Source organism: Geotrypetes seraphini, chromosome 3 (assembly GCF_902459505.1).
Source record: "Geotrypetes seraphini chromosome 3, aGeoSer1.1, whole genome shotgun sequence".
NCBI classification, from domain to species: domain Eukaryota; kingdom Metazoa; phylum Chordata; class Amphibia; order Gymnophiona; family Dermophiidae; genus Geotrypetes; species Geotrypetes seraphini.
Genome location: NC_047086.1, coordinates 240,020,918 through 240,041,639, shown reverse-complemented (window position 1 = coordinate 240,041,639; position 20,722 = coordinate 240,020,918). Strand labels below are relative to the sequence as shown.

The following is a 20,722-nucleotide window of genomic DNA, read 5'->3' as shown; positions in this document are numbered from 1 at the left end:
TAATTTTTGGGGTGCAATATTTAGAATATGGCCCTCAGAGAGGAACTCATCAACTTAGGCTTCTGTTAAGATGGGTTATATTACTATTACCCAGGTTATTGTAACTAGTTTTTATAAATTATACGAGGACGTACAACATATAATATGTTCATATAATGATTAAAAATGTTGTGTGTTCGTGGCACTGAGGGGAAGATTGGAGAGGACGTGACAGCGTTGGAGCTCAAGTCGTCTTTTGTCAGCTAAATCCTTGAACGTGCCTCCGGGTGACTTTGCCCTTTTCTAAACCTGAGCTGTTCTGTAAGGGAGTTTTTTCCCAGTGAAAGTATCAAAAGCAGTTTTGATTTGTACCTTTTGGTTCTATACTGCTACATTAGCCTGAGGCTTTTTCTCCCTCTTTTGGGGTGCATGCTGGATTTGAAGAGGGGGTGCCACGATCACACAACATTTTGAATCATTATATGAACTGGTTTTGATAGCATTAAAAGGGACCGTGTGCTAAAATAGCACAAACTGTGGTAAAATAACCCATCATAATGGTAGCCCATTTTGATACCTTCCCCCTAAATGTCTAAAAGCACAGTTAAACTCCCACCTTAATCAGATGCATTAACTGAGATTTTTTTTTTCTAGGTTCTCCCAGCCTCCTCTGCTCTTATTCTCTTTGGATGGCTTCAGGGCAGAGTATTTGCACACATGGGGAGGACTTCTTCCTGCCATTAGTAAATTAAGTGAGTCTCATTTTTGCAGCCTAATAAACTCAATGTACGTTAGAAATAAGAAAATGAGGGGAATATAAGAGAAGAGAATAAGAATGTCAGTTAAATATGACTATAGGTGAAAGCTGAATCAGTGCATCCTTCTGATTTGTGGAAGAGCGTTAATATACTATTTTTTTGTTTTTACAAGAAAACTGTGGAACATATACACCCAGCTTGAGACCGGTTTATCCAACCAAAACATTCCCCAATCACTACAGCATAGTCACAGTAAGTATTTTATTTTATGATTTAGAGAAGTGTTCGATGCATGTACCTGTTGCAGGAGACAATTTTTTTCCACTATTTTCAACATGTTTAATATTATCCAATACCAGAGCAATAGGGGACCCTTTTACTAAGCTGTGAAGCAGCTAATGCAGGGTTTATCCAGTTAGTAAGTGATAGGGCAGACCTGAACTAAAAAGGCAGCTGCTGCAATAAAATCCCATGTTAGTTGCCTAATGTGAGAGTGGAAGGATCTGGGCATGCTAGGTGTTACTGCCAATTAGTGAAGCTTAACTTACTGCCACTTTAAGAAAAGGAAGTTAAAAGGTGCCGCTGATACTTACCCCACCCCAAAAAAACATCCAATCCCCCTTCCAGCACCCCAACATATATTCTAATAACTCCGATCTCTCTCTCAACATTCTGGTCCATATTCTGTAAACAGTGCTGTATTTTTAAGGTATTTTTTGGAATGTTTTAAACTGATTTTCAAGGTGCCTACTGGTGCTGGAATTGCGCTTCCATAGGCGCTTTATGGCGTCAAACGCCACTGTAGGCATGGTTAATGTTGGAAGTTGTATTAGGTGCCATAAAGTGCCTATGGAGGTGCAATTCACCTGAAGGTTAGGTGCTGAAAATATAGGCCTTGAAAACCGTGGCCTAAATATCTAGTGCCTACCTTTGTTGGACTTGCGATTCTCTAAACGGCGCCATCGCAAGATTGATACACAATAGACGGCCACTGACAATGGCACCGTTTAGAGAATCCGGGCCTCAGTGCCTTCCTTTCACACCCTTCTAAATTTGCCCTCTGATAAGCAGACCCCATCCCTGACAGCCTAACATTCCCCCAACCCCTGATCTCCCCGCTCCCCAGTAGCAAAGTTGTAACCGGGCAGCAGCTTAGCCCCTTTGCTTCCAACTGGGACTGGGCCAATATCCAAAATGATTGCTATGACCTCTAGTGGTCATCTCATAGTAATGGTACAAGCAAGAAAAGAAGCAATAAGACATATTTCATTTCTGGGTCCACACCATGTTACATGCTGTAATAAATAGCACAGATGCTCCCATGCCGTCTGGTACTGCATGTAACGAAGTGTTTCTGCAGTAATCATCTACCTTGTGAGATAAATTCAGGGCAATTGGTGGCCTCGCTCATGGCATTTACTGCATAGCCTTTGCACGCACTTTTCCCCTCTATATGAAGCTGTGTTAGGCTTTTTTTTATCGCTGTCCATAGTGGTAAAATCGCAGACACTCATAGAATTCCTATGAGTGTCAAAGCTAATACTGCTGTGGCCAGCGATTAAAAAAGCCTAAAGTGGCTTCATAAAAGGGGGCCTTTGTTTTGCTCTAAATGTGCAGTAAGTGCAAAATTTACCATCCTATATAATAAAACCCTAAGCACGCATGCACACTTAGGGTTTCGTGTTCCCTGCCGCTGTGTTTTCTGATCCGTGGCCGTCAGGGAACACTCTGGCCACTCCCCTCCTCCCGCCCTCACTCACCAACCGCTGGAGAAGCGCAGGCAAGCTCTATCCCTGCATGCGTCCTGGCCGCCCTGATTGCCCTCCGTGGCCATATTCGGCGGCTTGAGGCAGTGCGGAGAGGCGTTGGCGGCGGCTGCCGGGAGGAGGGCTTCGAGCCGCTGAAGACTCTCCCCAAAGCACGGCAGAGGGTCAGGCGCTGCTTCCGTGAGGATCGTGGCCGGCTGTACCAAACTTCGCAGGCCGCACAGCACCTCAGTAGAACGTTTCCTCTGACGTACTCGATCATGTCAGAGGAAACGTGCTACCAAGCGGCCTGCGAGGTTCGCAAAAGCCGGCCGCAATGCTCACAAGGCTACATGCTGGACCGGGGGAGCCGGTAAGGGGTTCTGCTGACCGGGGGAGCATGGAAGAGGGACCGGGGGAGCAGGGAAGAGGTGCTGCTGATCGGGGGAGCAGGGAAGAGGGACCAGGGAAGCAGGGAAGATGTGCTGCTGACCAGGGGAGCAGGGAAGGGGAATCGGGGGAGCAGGGAAGAGGTGCTACTGGACCGGGGGAGCAGGGAAGAGGTGCTGCTGACTGAGGGAGCAGGGAAGAGGGACCGGGGGAGCAGGGAAGAGGTGCTGCTGACTGGGGGAGCAGGGAAGAGGGACCGGGGGAGCAGGGAAGAGGTGCTGCTGACCGGGGGAGCAGGGAAGAGGGACCGGGGGAGCAGGGAAGAGGTGCTGCTAACCGGGGGAGCAGGGAAGAGGTCTGCTCACCGGGGGAGCAGGGAAGAGGTGCTGCTCACTGGGGGAGCAGGGACCAGGGGAGCAGGAAAGAGGTGCTACTGGACCAGGGGAGCAGGGAAGAGGGACAGGGGGAGCAGGGAAGAGGTGCTGCTGGACCGGGGGAGCAGGGACAAGGTGCTGCTGGACCAGGGGAGCAGGGAAGAGGGACCGGGGGAGCAAGGAAGAGGTGCTGCTGACTGGGGGAGCAGGGAAGAGGGACCGGGAACAGGTGCTACTGGACTGGGGGAGCAGGGAAGAGTTGCTGCTGGACTGGGGGAGCAGGGAAGAAGTGCTGATGGACCGGGGGAGGGGGGAAGTAAAAATGCGTTTGGAGCTGGGGCTGAAAATAGGGGACATGTGAGGGATGGAGGCTTTACTAGCACCCGTTAATGTAACGGGCTTAAACACTAGTTCGTTAATAAAGGAATACTCTCTCTCAATATATGTATATGTGTGTAAGTGTGCATTTTAGATTTTAGTAGTAAGATCTTAAAATTTTAAATCAGCATTTTTTTTTAAATTTAGTAAAATCCAGAAAGAAGACTCTTGCAGATGAGTTTTCAAAGCAATTAGTTTCTGTAGCATCAGGAGTTGCCCAGATAAATGAAAACTTTCCATTTCTCTTCCTGCTTCCTCCATCTCCAGAATGGTCAAATTGCAGTACCACTTGAGGTCCAGCCGAAATTTAACAAGATAAGAATGTGAGGGGGGAGAAAGATATGTCAGGGGGAACAGCCAAACATTTAGCCAGATAATCTTGACTATTGCCATTAATTTTGGTAAACTTAGGAGATAATTACTGAAGTATGTTAAAGGAAAAATGCCTGATAATTGCCTCTTAATGGGGTCCTTTTACTAAACTGTGGTAAGCGTTAGTGCATTAAAAATGCTTTGCATGGCGCTATGTGGTAAATCTGCCTTTTTGCATATGAACACCACGCACTTAAAAAATTATTTTTGTTTTTTTGAAGGGGGCATGTTAGGGGGTGGCGAATGGGTGTAAAAGCTCTAATCAGCGTGTGAGGCATTGCCATCTGCTAATTGATTAGCACAGGGACCTTTACTACCTACACAATTGATGGTGGCAGGGTTTCACAGAAGAAGTTTTTATAATGGCCGCACAATAATGGCAAAATTAGTGTGGCCATTAATTCGGAAAGACGGAAAATGTGCCATTTTCCAACTGCAGGATAAGTGAAAGACCTGTGTAGGGAGCGCCTTAAGCCACTTTTGCTGCGGCTATAGTAAAAGGGCCCCTATATGCGTTAAATGGTTTCGAATTTTGTAAAAACTGAACTAATGTTGACAGGAAAAGTTGTGGCCAGAATTTGTTGAGGTCGACATGGTTATGCTTGCAGTATGAAAGAAGATGAAAATTTTGAGTGTTTGGATAGATTCATTTTAAATATGAAAGAATGAGTTATGTCTGTTGTGAATTCTGTCTTTTAAAAATTTTTTTCATATTCACTTCTCCCTCCGTATTCACGGTTTCAGCAATCGCAGTTTTGATTATTTGCGGTTTTTAGCATACTGGCTTCTCCCCCCAAATTACATCAGCTTGCATAGAGAAATCGCTGATTCTAAGCGTTTACAGAGAAAATTGCTGATTCCCGTGTTTTGCCTCTCCTTCAGGAACAGGCCAGGTCTCCCACCATGTTATTCGCGGTTGCACCATATTCACGATGGTTTTTAATAGAAAACAGCAAATAACATATGAAAAAGTTATTCACGGTTTTTCTGTATTTGCGGGTCTGTTAGTCCCCTATCACAGCGAATACGGAGGGAGAAGTGTATGCCTTTTAAGTAGATTGTACTACAAGATGAAAATCATAGCATGAGAGCATTGGTTTCAGAGTATTATCCTACAGAGACTAGATTATTGCAATGCATTGCATCTAGGAATACCTTCTACTAGATATAGAGCATTGCAAGTGATTCAAAATGCTGCAGCACGTTTAATTTTAGGAGGTAACAGATTTGAGCATGTGACTCCTTTGTTGAGACAACTGCATTCATTACCGATCAAATCACGTGTTTGTATTTAACGTGCTTGTGTTAGATTTAAGGGTATTTACCAAAACATACCTTGGTATCTTTCTCATGCTGTAACTGTACACCAATCATCTTGACCCTTGAGATCAGAGAATACAATGCGTTTATCCTTGGAAGGGATGAGGAAAGTGAAATATGCTAGTACTAGGTCTGCAGCCATTTCTGTGGCAGAAGTAAATTTGAGGAATAACTTGGTAGAACACTTGAGGATGATTAATAATATACAGCTTTTTGAAAAAATGTTGGAAACATCATCTTTTTATTGAGGCTTTTTGAATGAATAGTATTCAGAATAATTCTTTCACTGTTTAGTAGTGTTATAAGAATTATTTTATGTTATAATTTTGTATGTATTTTTTTAACCTACTTAAGTTAAAGTGGGATATAAGCTTTTTAAATTAAATAAATAAATTATATGTTTTACTATAATGCATGTTAGATTACCATAACGTGAATTACATAGTAATGAGATGCAAAGCGTGCAAATGCATGCAAGTCATCTCATTATTATGCAAATTGAATAATACAACTTGCAATGATATTCCCAAGCTACGCTATTCAAGGGAAGTTTACAGGTCAGAGTTAATACAACTGATGTGCCAACTTTCCTCCCTTTTAGCAGAAAGATCCTTCTGAAGGTATCCACATCCCCCCAAGACAGCCTCAGTCTCTAGAGACCCATCTCCAGACCAACCAGTGTTTTCTGGGGGATAGGTTAGGAGTGACCCCCAGTAGGGCTGGATTAAAGGGTAGGCCCAGTAGGCACATGCCTCGGGCCTGAAAACAGGGGGCCCACCGGCATTAAGGGAAGGCTGTCCGGGCATCTCTTCCCCTTCCAGGGCCGGCATCAGGAGGCAGCAAACAGGGCAGGGGGCCCCCGACTGCGTGGTAAGGTGATGTATGCTTCCCTCTCTTCAACGCCGTCACTGTCCTATCCTACATCCTGTAAATGAACTGAACCCATGCCGCAGGGCTGCTCTAATACTGTGCATGCCTACTTCCCTTTTCCTCCGAAACAGGAAGTTACATCATGGAGGAGAAGGGAAGTGGGGGGTCCAGTAGACTTGTGTGCCTAGGAGCCCTCGATGAATTAATCCTGCCCTGACCCCCAATTACTCCTGCCATGCCTGGTTCTGGGTTCATAATGACACCTGGTCTCAGAAGGTTCTGATATGCTGCAGTAGATGGATAGCAAAGCTGGCTTTTCATGTGTTCTCCTGTGTATCTTTTTTATTTTCAGGCATTTTCATGTGTATTTTCATTTTTTTTTTTAAATTTTAAAATATTGCTTCCTATTGTTTTTCTGCTGTTTTTATGTATAATGTAATCGGCCCTGTACACTTCAAATGAGTGAAAGCAGCAAACTAGAAATGCTTTGCAATAAATTGTCAGTTAGTATGAGTTAAAAAGTTTTAACATGCATTAATCTGTAATTTAGTATGTATTAAACTGATTTTAGTATACCATACTAAAACTTGCCTGTTGAATTTAGACCAGCTAGATTGGTGGTGGGGTAGGGGGGGGGGAGAATTTGTAGCTGAAAATATAGCCAGAACAGTTCAATTGAAAGTTTGCTTAAAGTTAACTTGTAGGTTTACCTGCTTGTCTGGGCCACATACAGGGCAATTCAGTAAAAAGGGCACCTACAGTTAAATGCCAGATAAATGCCTGAATCATAATATTAGCATATACCTGTACATATACCTGCTGGATTATTGCAACTCCCTATATCTTCCTTGTCCAGCCACTATGATAAAACAACTCCAGACCATACAAAACACTGCCCTCAGATTGATCTACTCACTCAAAAAATATGATCACATAACAACTGCCTTCTTAGACTCTCACTGGCTACCCATACAAGCACGAATCCAATTCAAATTCCACTGCCTGATATTCAAAGCATTACACGGCTCTTCCCCCTCCTATCTAAACAACCGCTTAAACCAAATCTCCACCTCAAGACACAGAAGAACCTCGAACCCTTTCGCCTTCCCCCCACTCAAAGGCACACAACGCAAGAAAATGTTTGACAACCTTCTGGCAACACAAGCAGCAAAAATCAACCATTCCATCTCCAATCTTATGACAATATCAGACAACTTCAAAACATTCAGAAAAGAAATAAAAAAATTCATCCAAATATCTTAACCCCTCCTCTTTTACCTCCAGAAGATTCACCTACCTTCAGATAACCTTCCCCCAAATTACCCACCTTAACACCTTCCAATTAAACAAATACCATAAATAGATTGTAACCTACCCTCTCTAACTGCATTCCATATGTATTTTTCATACAGTTCTTCACTCTCAGTTTAATTTCCATCCTATAAGTTCACATAGAATTTTTCTTTTTTCAACCATCTTTATTTTCTCTTCTTTATTAATTTCCAGGTACTTTAGTTAGATTGTGAGCCTTTGGGACAGTAAGGGAATTTTTTAAGTACCTTCTTACTTCTCATTTATAATCTTAATGTATATTTTCTACAAACCGCTTAGAACCTAACGGATGTAGCGGTATATAAGAAATAAATTACATTACATTACATATGCTGAATTTCTGCCCTAGCGTCATTCCATAAATATGCACGTATCTTATGTATCACATAGTTGGAGGATGAGTATATGCATGGGCGGGGTAGAGGCAAAGTTAAACACTCAGGCATATGCAGTGCTTAATATCCACAAAACAGGCAGTCCCCGGTTTAAGAATGCCCAACTTACATCAAACTCGTACTTACGAACCAGGGTCCTGACTCTCCCTTCCTGTGCCAATGCACCCCTTATTCCTCCCTTCCTGTCCAAACGCAACCCTCCTCCTCCCTTCTTTGTCCCAATGCGCCGCTTGTCATCTTTCCCTCAGTTCTGCATCCCAACTTCATGCCTCTTGTGGGTGTTTACCTCCTCTGGCTGGCTGGTTTCCTCCTCCCATCGCAGTTCTCTTTGCAAAGTTGCAGCTCGTGACTGATCCAACAGCCTGACTCTTCGTGCCTTCTGTGTGTGTTTACCTCCTCTGGCTGGTTCTCTCCTCCCAGTGACACATTTCTTTGTGAAACCATGGCCACTGGTTCCTGTTTGAGGCTCGTGGCTGACCAGGAAGTCTTCCCTCTGACGTGAGTGAAGGCTTCCGGGTCAGCCACAAGCCTTGTGCTGGAACCAGTGGCCGCGGCTTCACAAAGAGAAGTGCCACTGGGAGAAGAGAGCCAACCAGAGGAGGTAAACACCTGCAGGAGACACGAATTTGGGATGCAGAATGGATGGAAAGATGTCGAGTGGCATGTTGGGACAGAGAAGGGAGGAGGAGGGTCGTGTTTGGACAGGAAGGGAGGAAGAAGGGGCACGTTGGCACAGGAAAGGAAAAGAAGGGGCACGTTGGTACACAGAAGGAAGGGATGGGAGCACAAACTTCAGACAAAGGATGGAAGCACGAAAGGAGGGAGGAAGCATGAACGTGGGACATGGGATGAAACAACGGAGGGAGTGAGGGAAAGAGATGCTGAGTTGGGGGAAAGAAAGGGAGAATTGTTGAGCATGGGTGTCTGAGTGAGAGGGAAAGAGAGACCGTACACAAAGGGAAATTAAGAAAGAGGTGAATTGTTGGGCATAGGGAGGGAGAAAGAAATATTGGACATGGTGGTGGGAGAGGCGTGAGGTACAGATGCATGGGGAAGAGAGATGAGAGGGAGAAATGTTGAATGTGGTGATGGAGAGGAAACAGTGGGATGGATGAAGAACAAAAGTAAATGTAAACCTCCTATCTTTTCTTTCTATTTAAACTACAGTACTTTGTTTTGAGGACTATTTCTTTAATGTTTTTATAGACTGTGTACTGTAAAGGATCCGAGTTACATACAAATTCAACTTAAGAATGGTTTAAAGGGAGCGCTAGAGGGCGCGATAAGGAATGGCGGCATAGTCAGTGTGCTCCGGCATAGCAGACTAAGTAATCAATAAAAAATCGGTGATATCCTCTACGGTATATCAAACAATCAGCGCTCTACCTTTCCTATACCTGATGGCTTCGTCTAAAGTAGGCAAACGCCACAAGCCCGAGCCTGCATCACCATAAAAATCGGCGGACGACAAGACAGAGCCGGAATCCATTCAGGCTCTCTTAACTGAGCTGCGGGCTATAAGGGAGGTCGTCAACGAGACCAAGGAGGACACCTCTGAAATCAAGTAAGACTTAACAACCTTGAAACAAGACATTGTGCAGCTGTCTACTAGACTGGATGGTGTGGAAAATGTTCAATCCTCTGCACAAGCTACCATTAAAATCATGCAGGTCAGATGAAAAAAGTTCCTCAGCTAGAAAAGGATCTGGAGGATCTTCAGCTCCGCTCGTGCCGGAACAACCTCCGTATCCTTGGGGTACCGGAGGGAAAGGAGGGAGCGGATATTTTATCCTTTATGGAAAAGTTAATACCTGACATCCTCAACCTCCAATTTTCGACAGAGTTTGAATTGGAGAGAGCTCATAGAGTACCGTCGTTCAGACCAGCGAACGCGAGGTACCCCAGAGCTATTATTGTCCGGTTCCTGCGATACACACAATTATCGGAGGTAATGCAGAGAGCGAAGCTGAAGTCACCCATCAAATTAGACACCCACACTATTCTCTTTGTACCGGATCTTACTAAGAATGCGGCGCTGCGGAGGAAGCAACTACTTTCCTATCGACCAAAGCTTAGAGAGCTCAAAGCCCAATTTGGCATGCTTTTCCTAGCCACGATGCGCGTTACAATTAATAATCAAACCAGAAACTTCACTGACTCTCAGCTTCTGTCGGATTTCCTTGAGGATCTCCAGCCGACCAACATAGACAGAGTTTAAAGTGCTTCGCCACTCTATGGGGATCAGTGGAGACTTCTCGCAGCGTTCCCGAATCCTGCAATTAGAATGGTGGCCATGTTCCTACCGCCACGTGGAAGCTGGTTCTTCATCCGCTAGGCATCAGCTTGGCGGGAGACCATTCATTACATGAACGCTTATGGCTATGTCCACCTATTTCTTTCTTTTTTCGTTTTATGTATTTTCTGAATGAGTGCCTCACATACATGTATGCTTCTGGTCACCTGAAGAAATGTGTATCGATGCACCAGTTATGATTTGTGCGTTTCTTTCCTGCCCTCATGAATTGAATTTTTTCCTGGTTATGTATACTATTATTAATTGCGAGTCTTGTATAATGAATCCCCCATATCATTGCTCTGGTCTCTTATTGATTTATTTTGGGTTATGTACAGGTTTCATTAATTCTTCTTTGCCCCTGTTGAGCTGTTTAGTAATCTACACGAGTATTCATAAATTTTTGTCACCCTCCTTCCTCATACATTTTTAATGTAATTCAATTTCCTTCTGGCTTATGTGTATGGCTATATTAATTGCAATATCTTCTACTGCTTGGCTCATTATGCTGCATGGTACATATATTAGGGTATGAATTGAACTGGATTGGCAGCATGTGTATTTTATTTTTACTTTGAGTTCCTCAATATTTCAGTGATCTATTGTGTTTTTCCTATTTCTAAGGCTGGGTATTCGTAATGTTTTCCTCTATATTTATGAGTGTTTTCTCAATATGAAATATCCCCTTTATTATGTCTCTGTTCTCTACCACCGTTGATTTATTGCTCTTTATATTAATTTTTATGTGCTTGGTGTAAGGCATTGAAGTCCCCTCTCTCCTCATGAATTTTCGCTCCTTCTTACCTATATGTACTGCTTTTTATAGATTGTATAAGTGTTTTTATCTTCTTGAACTACTCATTTTAGCATGCCTCGTTACTCTTACATCTGTTGATATCTTCTTATCAATTTTAATTTTATTGTGTCTGGTATGATGCTATGAAGTTTCCTCTCCCCTTATGAATTTTCGCTCCTTCTTTCCTCTATGTACTGCTTTTTATAGATTGTTTATGTGTTTTTATCTTCATGTACTACTCATTTTAGTATACCTCGTTGCCTTTACATCTCTTGTTATATTCTTATCAATATTAATTTTACTGTGCCTGGTATGATGTTATGAAGCCTCTTCTCCCCTTATGAATTTTTGCTCCTTCTTACCTATATGTACTGCTTTTTATAGATTATTTATGGGTATTTATCTTTTTGAACTACTCATTTTAACATGCCTCGTTACCCTTATCTCTGTTGTTATATTCTTATCAATATTGATTTTACTGTGCCTGGCGAGATGAAATGAAGTCTTCTCTCCCCTTATGAATTTTTGCTCCTTTTGTCATATGTGCTAATTCACTTCACATCTGCCATTATTACTATGTTGTTGGGATCTGCATTATTAATCACCTGCCCTTGTATTAACTGCTCAGGATTGTTTCTACGCCTTATTCTGTATTTCCCTGTCTTATGTCTGTTTGGTGTGTGCCATATAATTTATTAACTCTACTCTTATATGCACTTTATTCGAACATACTCCTTCATAGGTAATGGATTAGCTATAGGTATACATTACATTATTCCCTATGCTCAGTGTAAGTCTCGCATCTACACATTGTTCTCTCAATAAATGCTGCCATATTGCATTCATGTACACTGATATTATACTCCTTCAGCTCCACTTTGCGGGGTTGGATTGCGGGTGGTCTCTTATGGTCTTCTTGCATTGTTGGTCTTGTTGACTGATCCCCCTTGGTGTCATCCTGTTAGGCCATGAAATCCTTTGCTTGTTACTAGTTCTCATCTATGTGTTCTTATTCTGTATTGATGCTTGGTGCTTCTGTTGTTTGCAAATTGTTATTCCATATGCTGATTCTTACTCTTTATTAATGCTCTTGAATTACATGTTTGAGCTCTTGCATTGCTCACATATGACATTCATGTTTTGTCTAATGAGGATATGACAATTATATTGCCGGTGCCTTGACTGTGTTTCCCTTATGCTCTCTCTACCCATAGGGGCTCACTGTATAATGTCTTTTTTAGGGCATAACAGTTTTTGTGTACACTAAATTGTTTTCCATTAGATTTGTGTGTTACTGCCTCATATACTGTATACAGGGTGTTATTATCACTTTGACATTTACCTCCTCTACTACTCCTTTTTCACAAGCTAAATGGTAAAAATCATATCATTAAATGTCAAGGGATTTAACAATCCCATTAAACGTAAAAAGATCTTGGATTATGTCTCCAAAAAAATCTCCTGACATAGTTTGCTTCCAAGAAACTCACTTAAGTGTGCTCGAATCAGCCAAGCTGAAAACCTCCTGGTCATTACCTGTTATTGCCTCACCTGCTTTACAAAAAAAAAAAAAAATGGCACGGCTGTGTTGATTAGAAAATGTGATCAAATCAAATTATTAACCCATTCCACTGATACAGAGGGACGCTGGGTTTTAGCTAAATTTCTCATACATCAGAAGGAGTTGACACTGATAAATATATATGCTCCTAACCAGGACAAACCTGAATTTTTTGATGGTCTCTTGGCTACTCTACTGGAAGATAAAACTCAAACTCATATATTAGCTGGAGACTTTAACTTGATACTTGACCCGGCGGTTGACAGAAAGTCGGCGGTCTCTCATAAACCTACTCGGACATGGCAGTGTTTACATAATATGATTACACAACTAAAACTTGTTGATGTCTGGCGGCTCATGAATGGAGATGATAAACAATATTCCTTTTACTCTGCTCCGCACAATTCTTATTCGAGGATTGACTATTTTTTGATCAGCAATAATCTCCTGAATAGTGTCTCTCATTCAGCCATTCACAAAATTTTGGTGTCAGATCATGCAGCCATCGAGCTCTCCTTTGACAGTACTATATTATCTAAAAAGTGAGCGGTTTGGCGGTTCAATAATGCACTACTTCAAGATGTGGAATTCGTGAAGCTTATTCGAACAGCTATAGTTGAGTACTTTAAATTTAATTCTGCTGATGATGTGGGATGGCCAATTCTATGGGATGCGTTTAAAGCTACTATTAGAGGAACTATCATTTCATACCAGGCTCGTCAATCTAAACTGCTGTCTAAGCAACTATCTGGTTATGAAATGACTATCAAGGACCTGGAACGGCGTCATCAAGCCAATCCTGCTGACATGGTTACTTTGAAGCTCTTACACCAAGAGAGATTGAGCTATAATTTACTACTCAGTAAAAGTGCAGGAAATGCTATATTCATGCAAAAAGCAAGTTATCACTGTGACTCTAATAAAACTGGTAGTGCACTGGCTCACTACTTGAAGGTTCAGGAAGAACGGTTGAATATTTCTGCCATTAATATGACTGATGGTCGTCTTACTGCTGAATCTAGTCAAATCTCGCAAACATTTTGTCAGTTTTATGAATAGTTGTATACTTCCGAAATTTCTACTCCAGATACCTCTAAGATATTAACTGATACTCCGCATCCTACACTCACTGTAGAGGACAACACCGTCTTATCATCAAACATCTCTGTGTCAGACATTTGTTCAGCACTACATCAAATGGCGAAGAGGAAAGCGCCTGGGCCAGATGACTTTACATCCGAATTTTACTCAACTTTTCAAGAGCTGTTATCACCTCATTTAGTAGATCTGTATGATTACTATATAAGGACTGGTGATATAAGGGGCACATTTACTGAAGCAAGCATAATAGTGCTACCTAAGCCGAGCAAGGATCCCCTTCATGTCTCCAATTATCGCCCTCTGGCCTTAATTAATGTAGATACAAAAATCTATGCGAAAATACTAGCAACTCGTCTACAGACCTTGCTTCCTAAATTGATTGGACCTGACCAAAATGCTTCATGCTGAATAAACTCTCGAGTGACAACTCACGAATGTTTGCAAATGTCATTCATCATGCTAACCTCACTAAGTCCCCTCTACTTGCCTTAGCTCTGGATGCAGAAAAAGCGTTCGACCGAGTAGAGTGGGATTATCTCTTTTTGACTCTAAAATGGTTTGGATTTGATGATTCGGCTATAAACATGATCAAAGTGCTATACTCAGCTCCCACGACTAATGTCTGGATTAATGGTCTGACTTCATCTCACTTTAAACCTACTAGAGGCACGAGGCAAGGGTGCCCACTTTCGCCACTACTCTTCAACTTGGCTTTGGAGCCCTTTCTGCATTCTATTCGTGTCAATGATAACATCCGTGGGGTCCGTTGTGGCGGTTCTGAGGTAAAGCTCTCTGCATATGCAGATGATGTGCTCCTGTACATTACTCCAGACTCCAATCCTACTTTGCTCTCTCTCATTGATGATTATGCTGCAGTCTCGGGTTATAAACTTAATAATAGCAAGACGGAGCTTATGCCTTTGAATTCCCTGGTTCAACAATGCACGCTTAAACAGCATGGCTTCCGATGGACTGACACTTCACTGAAATATTTAGGCATTCCTTTTGGTAAGAATCTGGACTCCACTCTGGAGAACTGTTCATCCCATCTACTAAAGATCATCAAAGATCAAATTGGCAAATGGAATCCTTTGAACCTTTCGTGGTGGGGTGGTTTGGAATCAATTAAGATGTTGCTGACACCTAAAATATTATATACTTTGAGTATGCTGCCCGCTCTCCTGCATCTCTCTGTTTATAAAAGATTGGAATCCATGATGTCTAAATACTTATGGAATAACAACACACCCAGGATTGCTTTACATAAACTAAAACAATGCAGAAAAATGGAGGCGTGAACTTTCCTGATCTATTTGATTATCATTGTGCTTTTTTGATTCACCAGGGTGCCCGATGGATCCTATCTGATGCTCCTCTCATACAAAACAGCTGCTGGCTTCCATTTGAGACGGCTAGATACTTTCCAAATTGTCTACCTTTCATGATACCGCCTACATCTCCTGTCATTCGTGATCATTTACTGTTATCAATGATACAGGTCTTTAAACAGTTGGAACCACTGCTTGATGTTCCCTGGTTGGACACATTGTATGCATCCATTTGGCGTAATAACTCCCTTCGTATCCAAAACAATCTAATCGACTGGAAATTGTGGCAAAAAGCCGGGGTGTGGCGGATTAATCAGCTATATAATGGCTGTGAATGGACGTCTTTTGATAAGTTATATGATATCAATGGATTGCCTAAAACCCAGCGCTATCAATGGCTACAACTTAAACATGTTTTGCTAACACAGTTGGGAACTAAACCACTTGTTATGGATACTCCTGATATATTATCGCTCTGCTTATCATTGACTAGTCACAAAAAGGAAGCATCTTAGTGGTATAAATAAGTGGTGAAAAAATCGAGGCGCCCACTTGAAACAGAACATAAATGGTCTCTTGAATTACAACTGAACGTGCTCGATACTCAATGGGACTACTTATGGTCTCGTACTTCTACCATTTGTAAAGCTGCGGCCTTTCTTCAAACCTCTTTATTTCTACTGCATAGGGCCTATTGGACTCCTAGCCGCCTTGCCGATTTCAGCATGGAATATCTGATAAATGCTGGTCCTGCAGCTCTTCACCGGGCACACTTCACCATATGTTGTTTGACTGTCCGCTGCTTCAAACCTTTTGGAAAAAAATAGGTGATGACATCAGCACCCTGCTTCAGGTGCCCACCCCACTGACTTATCATTCCATTATACTGGGAGGTATCGGGATCTCAGATCTCTTTTCCAAAGATACTGACTGCCTTTTCCATATACTTGTTCTCATAGCTGTCAAGCTCATTCTCACTAATTGGAAAAATCTGGATGCTGTGAGTTACGATAATTGGTGGAATACTGTATGCATGATAGCTAAATTTGAACGAGTTGCTGCAGAAAGATCTGGTATGATGAAAAAATTTGACAGGCTTTGGGGTCCGCTAATCCAACTTGCTGGCCTTCCACATGCTGACATTTCTTAAATCACTCAATTGGCAAGTTTCTTGTGAGCGTACTCTCATGATAACACTGTATACTATTTACTGCTGAGACCTAGCCACTTATTTTTCAGTTTGAGGTAGTGATACGTGTATGTCATATGCTTTTCTTTTCAGAATTGTGTACAGATAACACCTTATTATTCCTATAACGCATCAAGATCTGTTTATTTCTCCTTTTTCCTTTCTTCCCCACTCCTTTCCTCTTATGTTATGCTGTGTATTATGGCCCTGTATAGTGGCATTGCATCTTGTCAATGGTACACTTATATATTTGTATTTCTGAGACTATCATATGTCGTACTCTTCTATTTCTTTGTTGTGTATAAAACTCTTTAATAAAACTCATTGAACTTAAAAAAAAAAAGAATGGTTTAAAAAACGGAACTCATTCTTAACCCGGGGACTGCCTGTATCTCCCCTGTTGTGTTAGTATTACATAAAGGAATGTAGATATCTACATTCTGTGCTTGAGTAGGCTCTTATCAGGCACCCCTGTATACATTTACTCCCTCAGTGGCTGGGTGAAAATGGACTTCAGTGGTGACGATGCTAATTTTCTGTTTCAATTGGAATGGCAATCTAACCTTTCCCTAACTAATTTAAGTTCTAATTACAGGGCCTGTATCCAGAATCCCATGGTGTGGTGGACAATAAAATGTATGATCACAAACGTAATGCTTTCTTCACTCTGAAAAGCGATGAAAAGTTTAATCCATCGTGGTATCAAGGAGAACCTGTGAGTATAAAACAGGTTGTAAATCCCAAGTGACTGTCTTCTAACTTACAATATGTAAAACTCTGTCTATCAGGAATTGGAACTTGTTATAGGGAAAAGCACCCTCCAGGGATTCAAGAAAAGGTTAGATAAGTTCCTGCTGAACCAGAACGTACGCAGGTAAGGCTAGACTCAGTTAGGGTACTGGTCTTTGACCTAAGGGCCGCCGCCTGAGCGGACTGCTGGGCACGATGGACCACTGGTCTGACCCAGCAGCGGTAATTCTTATGTTCTTACAACCACACTCAAAGCGGTTTACATACAGGTACTTCAAGCATTTCCCTTGTCTGTTCCGGTGGGATCACAGTCTGTCTAATGTGCCTGGGGCAGTGGAGGATTAAGTGACTTGCCCAGGGTCACAAGGAGCAGTGCAGGATTTGAGTCCACAACCTCAGGGTGCTCAGGTTGTAGTGCCGACCACTGCACCACACTCTGTTCAGAGCAGTAGTTTGAGTTAATGTACCTATTAAACTATGGTTAGGATTTTAGATTTTGATGGGAATTAAAATGTTGGAGGGAGGTTTTGGATGCTAAATTTAGGCTTTTATGTAGAAATTGGAGGGGGGTGGCCTGGTGGTTAGAGTTGCTGCCTCAGTACCCTCAGAGGTTGCAGATTTGAACCCAGAGCTGCTCCTTGTGGCCCTAGGCAAGTCATTTAACTCTTCATTACCCCAGGCACCATTGTTAGATTCTGAGCCCACCAGGATAGATAGGGAAGTGGTTAGAGTACTTGATCACTATTTAATGTAAACCGCTTAGGAGCCCCTTAAGATATATAAGCCGTATGTAAATAAAATATAATTAAAAAAAAAAAAAAGCTAAAATCAAAATCCTTCAGGGTAGCATTTTCAGAAATGATCCCCATTCCACATGCAGGACCTAAGAGGCAGGCAGAGCTCAGAAGTCTCAATGCGTGGTTGGGATGATGGTGCAGGGATGAGGAATTTAGATTTGTTAGGAACGGGGGCAATGTTCTGGGAAAGGGTGAGCTTATTCTGAAAGAATGGACTCCACCTTAACTGGGATGGAACCGGGCTGCTGGTACTAACATTAAAAAAGGAGATAGATCAGCTTGTAAACTAAAATGGGGTAGAGGGGAGGGGGGAAGCCTACAATCACCCAGGAGTGGATGGTTCGATGTGGAGTATCCTTGAAAGATACTAATGAAACTAGAGGGTTCAATAATGGTGAAAAAGGCAGGATTATTTAAGGGGAAAGCTCGCTAAATGCCAAGAGCCGTTTTGATAATCCGCCACTAAAATCCGTGCTGGCTAAACTGTCAGAAACCAGTTTAGCGGACCTCGTTAAAGTTTTGAGAATCTGGCCCCAGGTAAGCCTGACTTCGGGCAGGAACTAGTATAAAAAATTAGGGTACACACAGATAAACATGGTTTAATAGGACAGAGTCAGCAAGGGTTCAGCCAAGGGTAGTCTTGCCTCACCAATTTGCTTCATTTCTTTGAAGGTGTGAAACATGTGCATAGTTGAGCCAGTTGATGTAGTGTATCTAGACTTTCGGAAAGCTTTTGATACAGTTCCTCATAAGACTCCTGAGAAAATTAAAGGGTCATTGGATAGAAGGCAATACTTTGTTATGGCAAGGGGCCTAAGTCTCTGATTGGCCAGGTTGTTTAAGGCCCATCCTATGAGAGTGGCCTTATGCGTCTGGGCCAATTGCAGCCTTAGGTCCCTCTCCAGATGCATTGGAGATGAACCTAAGGCTTTGATTGGCCCGGATGACTAAGGCCCCACCCATAGGAGGGGCCTTAAACAACCTGGGCCAATCAGAGTCTCAGGCTCCTTCTTGGTGTACCCCAGGATGCACCAGAGAGAGGAAGGTCCATTTTGAAGAGGCGGGCCAGCTGTCTAGAGGGAGTAGGCATCCCTTCAGTCAGCCATGTAAATGAAGGAAAGGGGGATTGGGTGCACCCAAGGTTGTTGGAGGCACCGGAGGGGTATTGCATGGCAGCAGAAGAGAGTGGACATCTCTTCCGCTGTTGGGAGGGGGTCAGGGCAGGAGAGAGTGGGCATCTGCCGCTGCAGTGGGGATGTTTGCGGCGGGAGAGAATGGGCAACTCTCCCACTTCTGATGGGGCATTGCTTGGCGGCAGGAGAGAGTGGGTATCTCTCCCGCTGCCAGGGGGGAGGGTGCTGGTTGGCAGCAGGAGAGAGTGGATATCCCTCCTGTTTTGTTTATTCTGTGCATGTGCCCATTGCTATTGCCAGCAATGAGTCCATGCAAATTTAGTGAGTCTTCTCTACTCTCCACCAACCTCATTTGTATGAGCGTTTTTTGGAGAATGACTGTTTTTTTAAAAATCGCTACCAGAATGGCTGCAATAGCAGCCTGTCATTTTTTACGTCTTTTTTTGAAAATCTAGGCCCCAGGCGGCATCCTGAAAGGTTTGCCGTTATGATTAGAAGACTTTGTGATTATTTTGGGAGGCTTTACATCAGGGGTATCAAAGTCCCTCCTCGAGGGCCGTAATCTAGTCAGGTTTTCAGGATTTCCCCAATGAATATGCATGAGATCTATTTGCATGCACTGCCTTCATTGTATGCTCATAGATCTCATGCATATTCATTGGGGAAATCCTTAAAACCCAATTGGATTGCGGCCCTCGAGGAGGGACTTTGACACTCCTGCTTTACATGGTCAAATCAATTTTGTTGACTCCTGATGCTGGTGCTCTGAACTGAAACCCAGCCCATGTCAGATCTTTTAATAAAGGACTCTTGATAATACCTGGCTTGACTTGACGATGTTGGTACTTTTCTTTGTCTATAATTATTTCTTTGTCTATATGCATTGATGTACAGCATATCCCTATTTAAAGCAGTCACGATAGGTACTGTACAGGGCATTTCTAAACAAGTAGGTTGTATGCTAAAGAACAGTTGATGACTGTAACAGGTAATAAAGACATCTGAGATTGGAGTGTACAAAGCAATCAGGAAAAGAGGCAGAATCCATCAGTGGAACACAGCTAGAGGATGAAAGGGGGGGGGGGGGGAAAATCAGTGAGAGCCATTTTAATGTCAACTTGGGCTGCTAATAACCCAAGTTCTCATTACATAAAATTGGACCCAAAGCACAAGTTAGTGGTAAAATAACAGATCTTAACAGTAGCCCATGTTGATAACTTAAGGGAGATGGAAATCAAACACCATCCGAAGCAGTAAGGTAAAAATCACTTTATTGAGTCATCTGTGTAGCCCCTGCTCCAGCTGGGGATAATATTATATATAACAAGATGCCCATTTTATCCCAACATTGTCAAGGGAACATTCTATATGCATCTAAGCACCTTCATAAATTAAGCATTCAGAGCCTGCCCCAGCAGAAAACATATCCAAAGGCACAAGTTTATGCTCGTTCCAAAAGATATAAATAGTGCATGTCCTGTATGCATTATACATATATTATAAAATATGGAAATACATTATAACTGCCTCTAGGAATGCATATGTGGTGGTCACTTAAGAGCACATGCTGCTTGGATGAGTGTACTTCTTACATATGGCCTTTTCTGGGTGGAAAACCCTTTATAAAAATTTATCCAAAATGTTATGGGGTTCATAATCAAAAAAAAAAAACGTCTAAAAAGTGTCCTAAGTGGCTACTTGGACGATCAAAAAGCCTGATCGTCCAAGTACCCATAACCAAAGCTGGTTTTTAGACGTATCTAAAACCAACTTAGGCCTTTCCCCTGCCACTAAACGCACAGAGAGAAAAGAGGTGTGTTTAGAGGAGGGGAAAGGGCGGGCAGTGGGCGGGAGGTGGGCT

General features: G+C 42.6%; 1 protein-coding gene across 1 annotated transcript in view; it reads left to right on the top strand.

The window, feature by feature from the left end:
* Positions 1-20,722, top strand: part of ENPP1 (ectonucleotide pyrophosphatase/phosphodiesterase 1) — a 206,326-nt gene that overhangs the window by 93,810 nt on the left and 91,794 nt on the right. Inside the window, exons 6-8 of the mRNA XM_033936592.1 lie at positions 634-731; positions 910-989; positions 16,777-16,896. Coding sequence (XP_033792483.1) covers positions 634-731; positions 910-989; positions 16,777-16,896 — 298 coding nt within the window. The remainder of the gene's footprint in view (positions 1-633; positions 732-909; positions 990-16,776; positions 16,897-20,722) is intronic.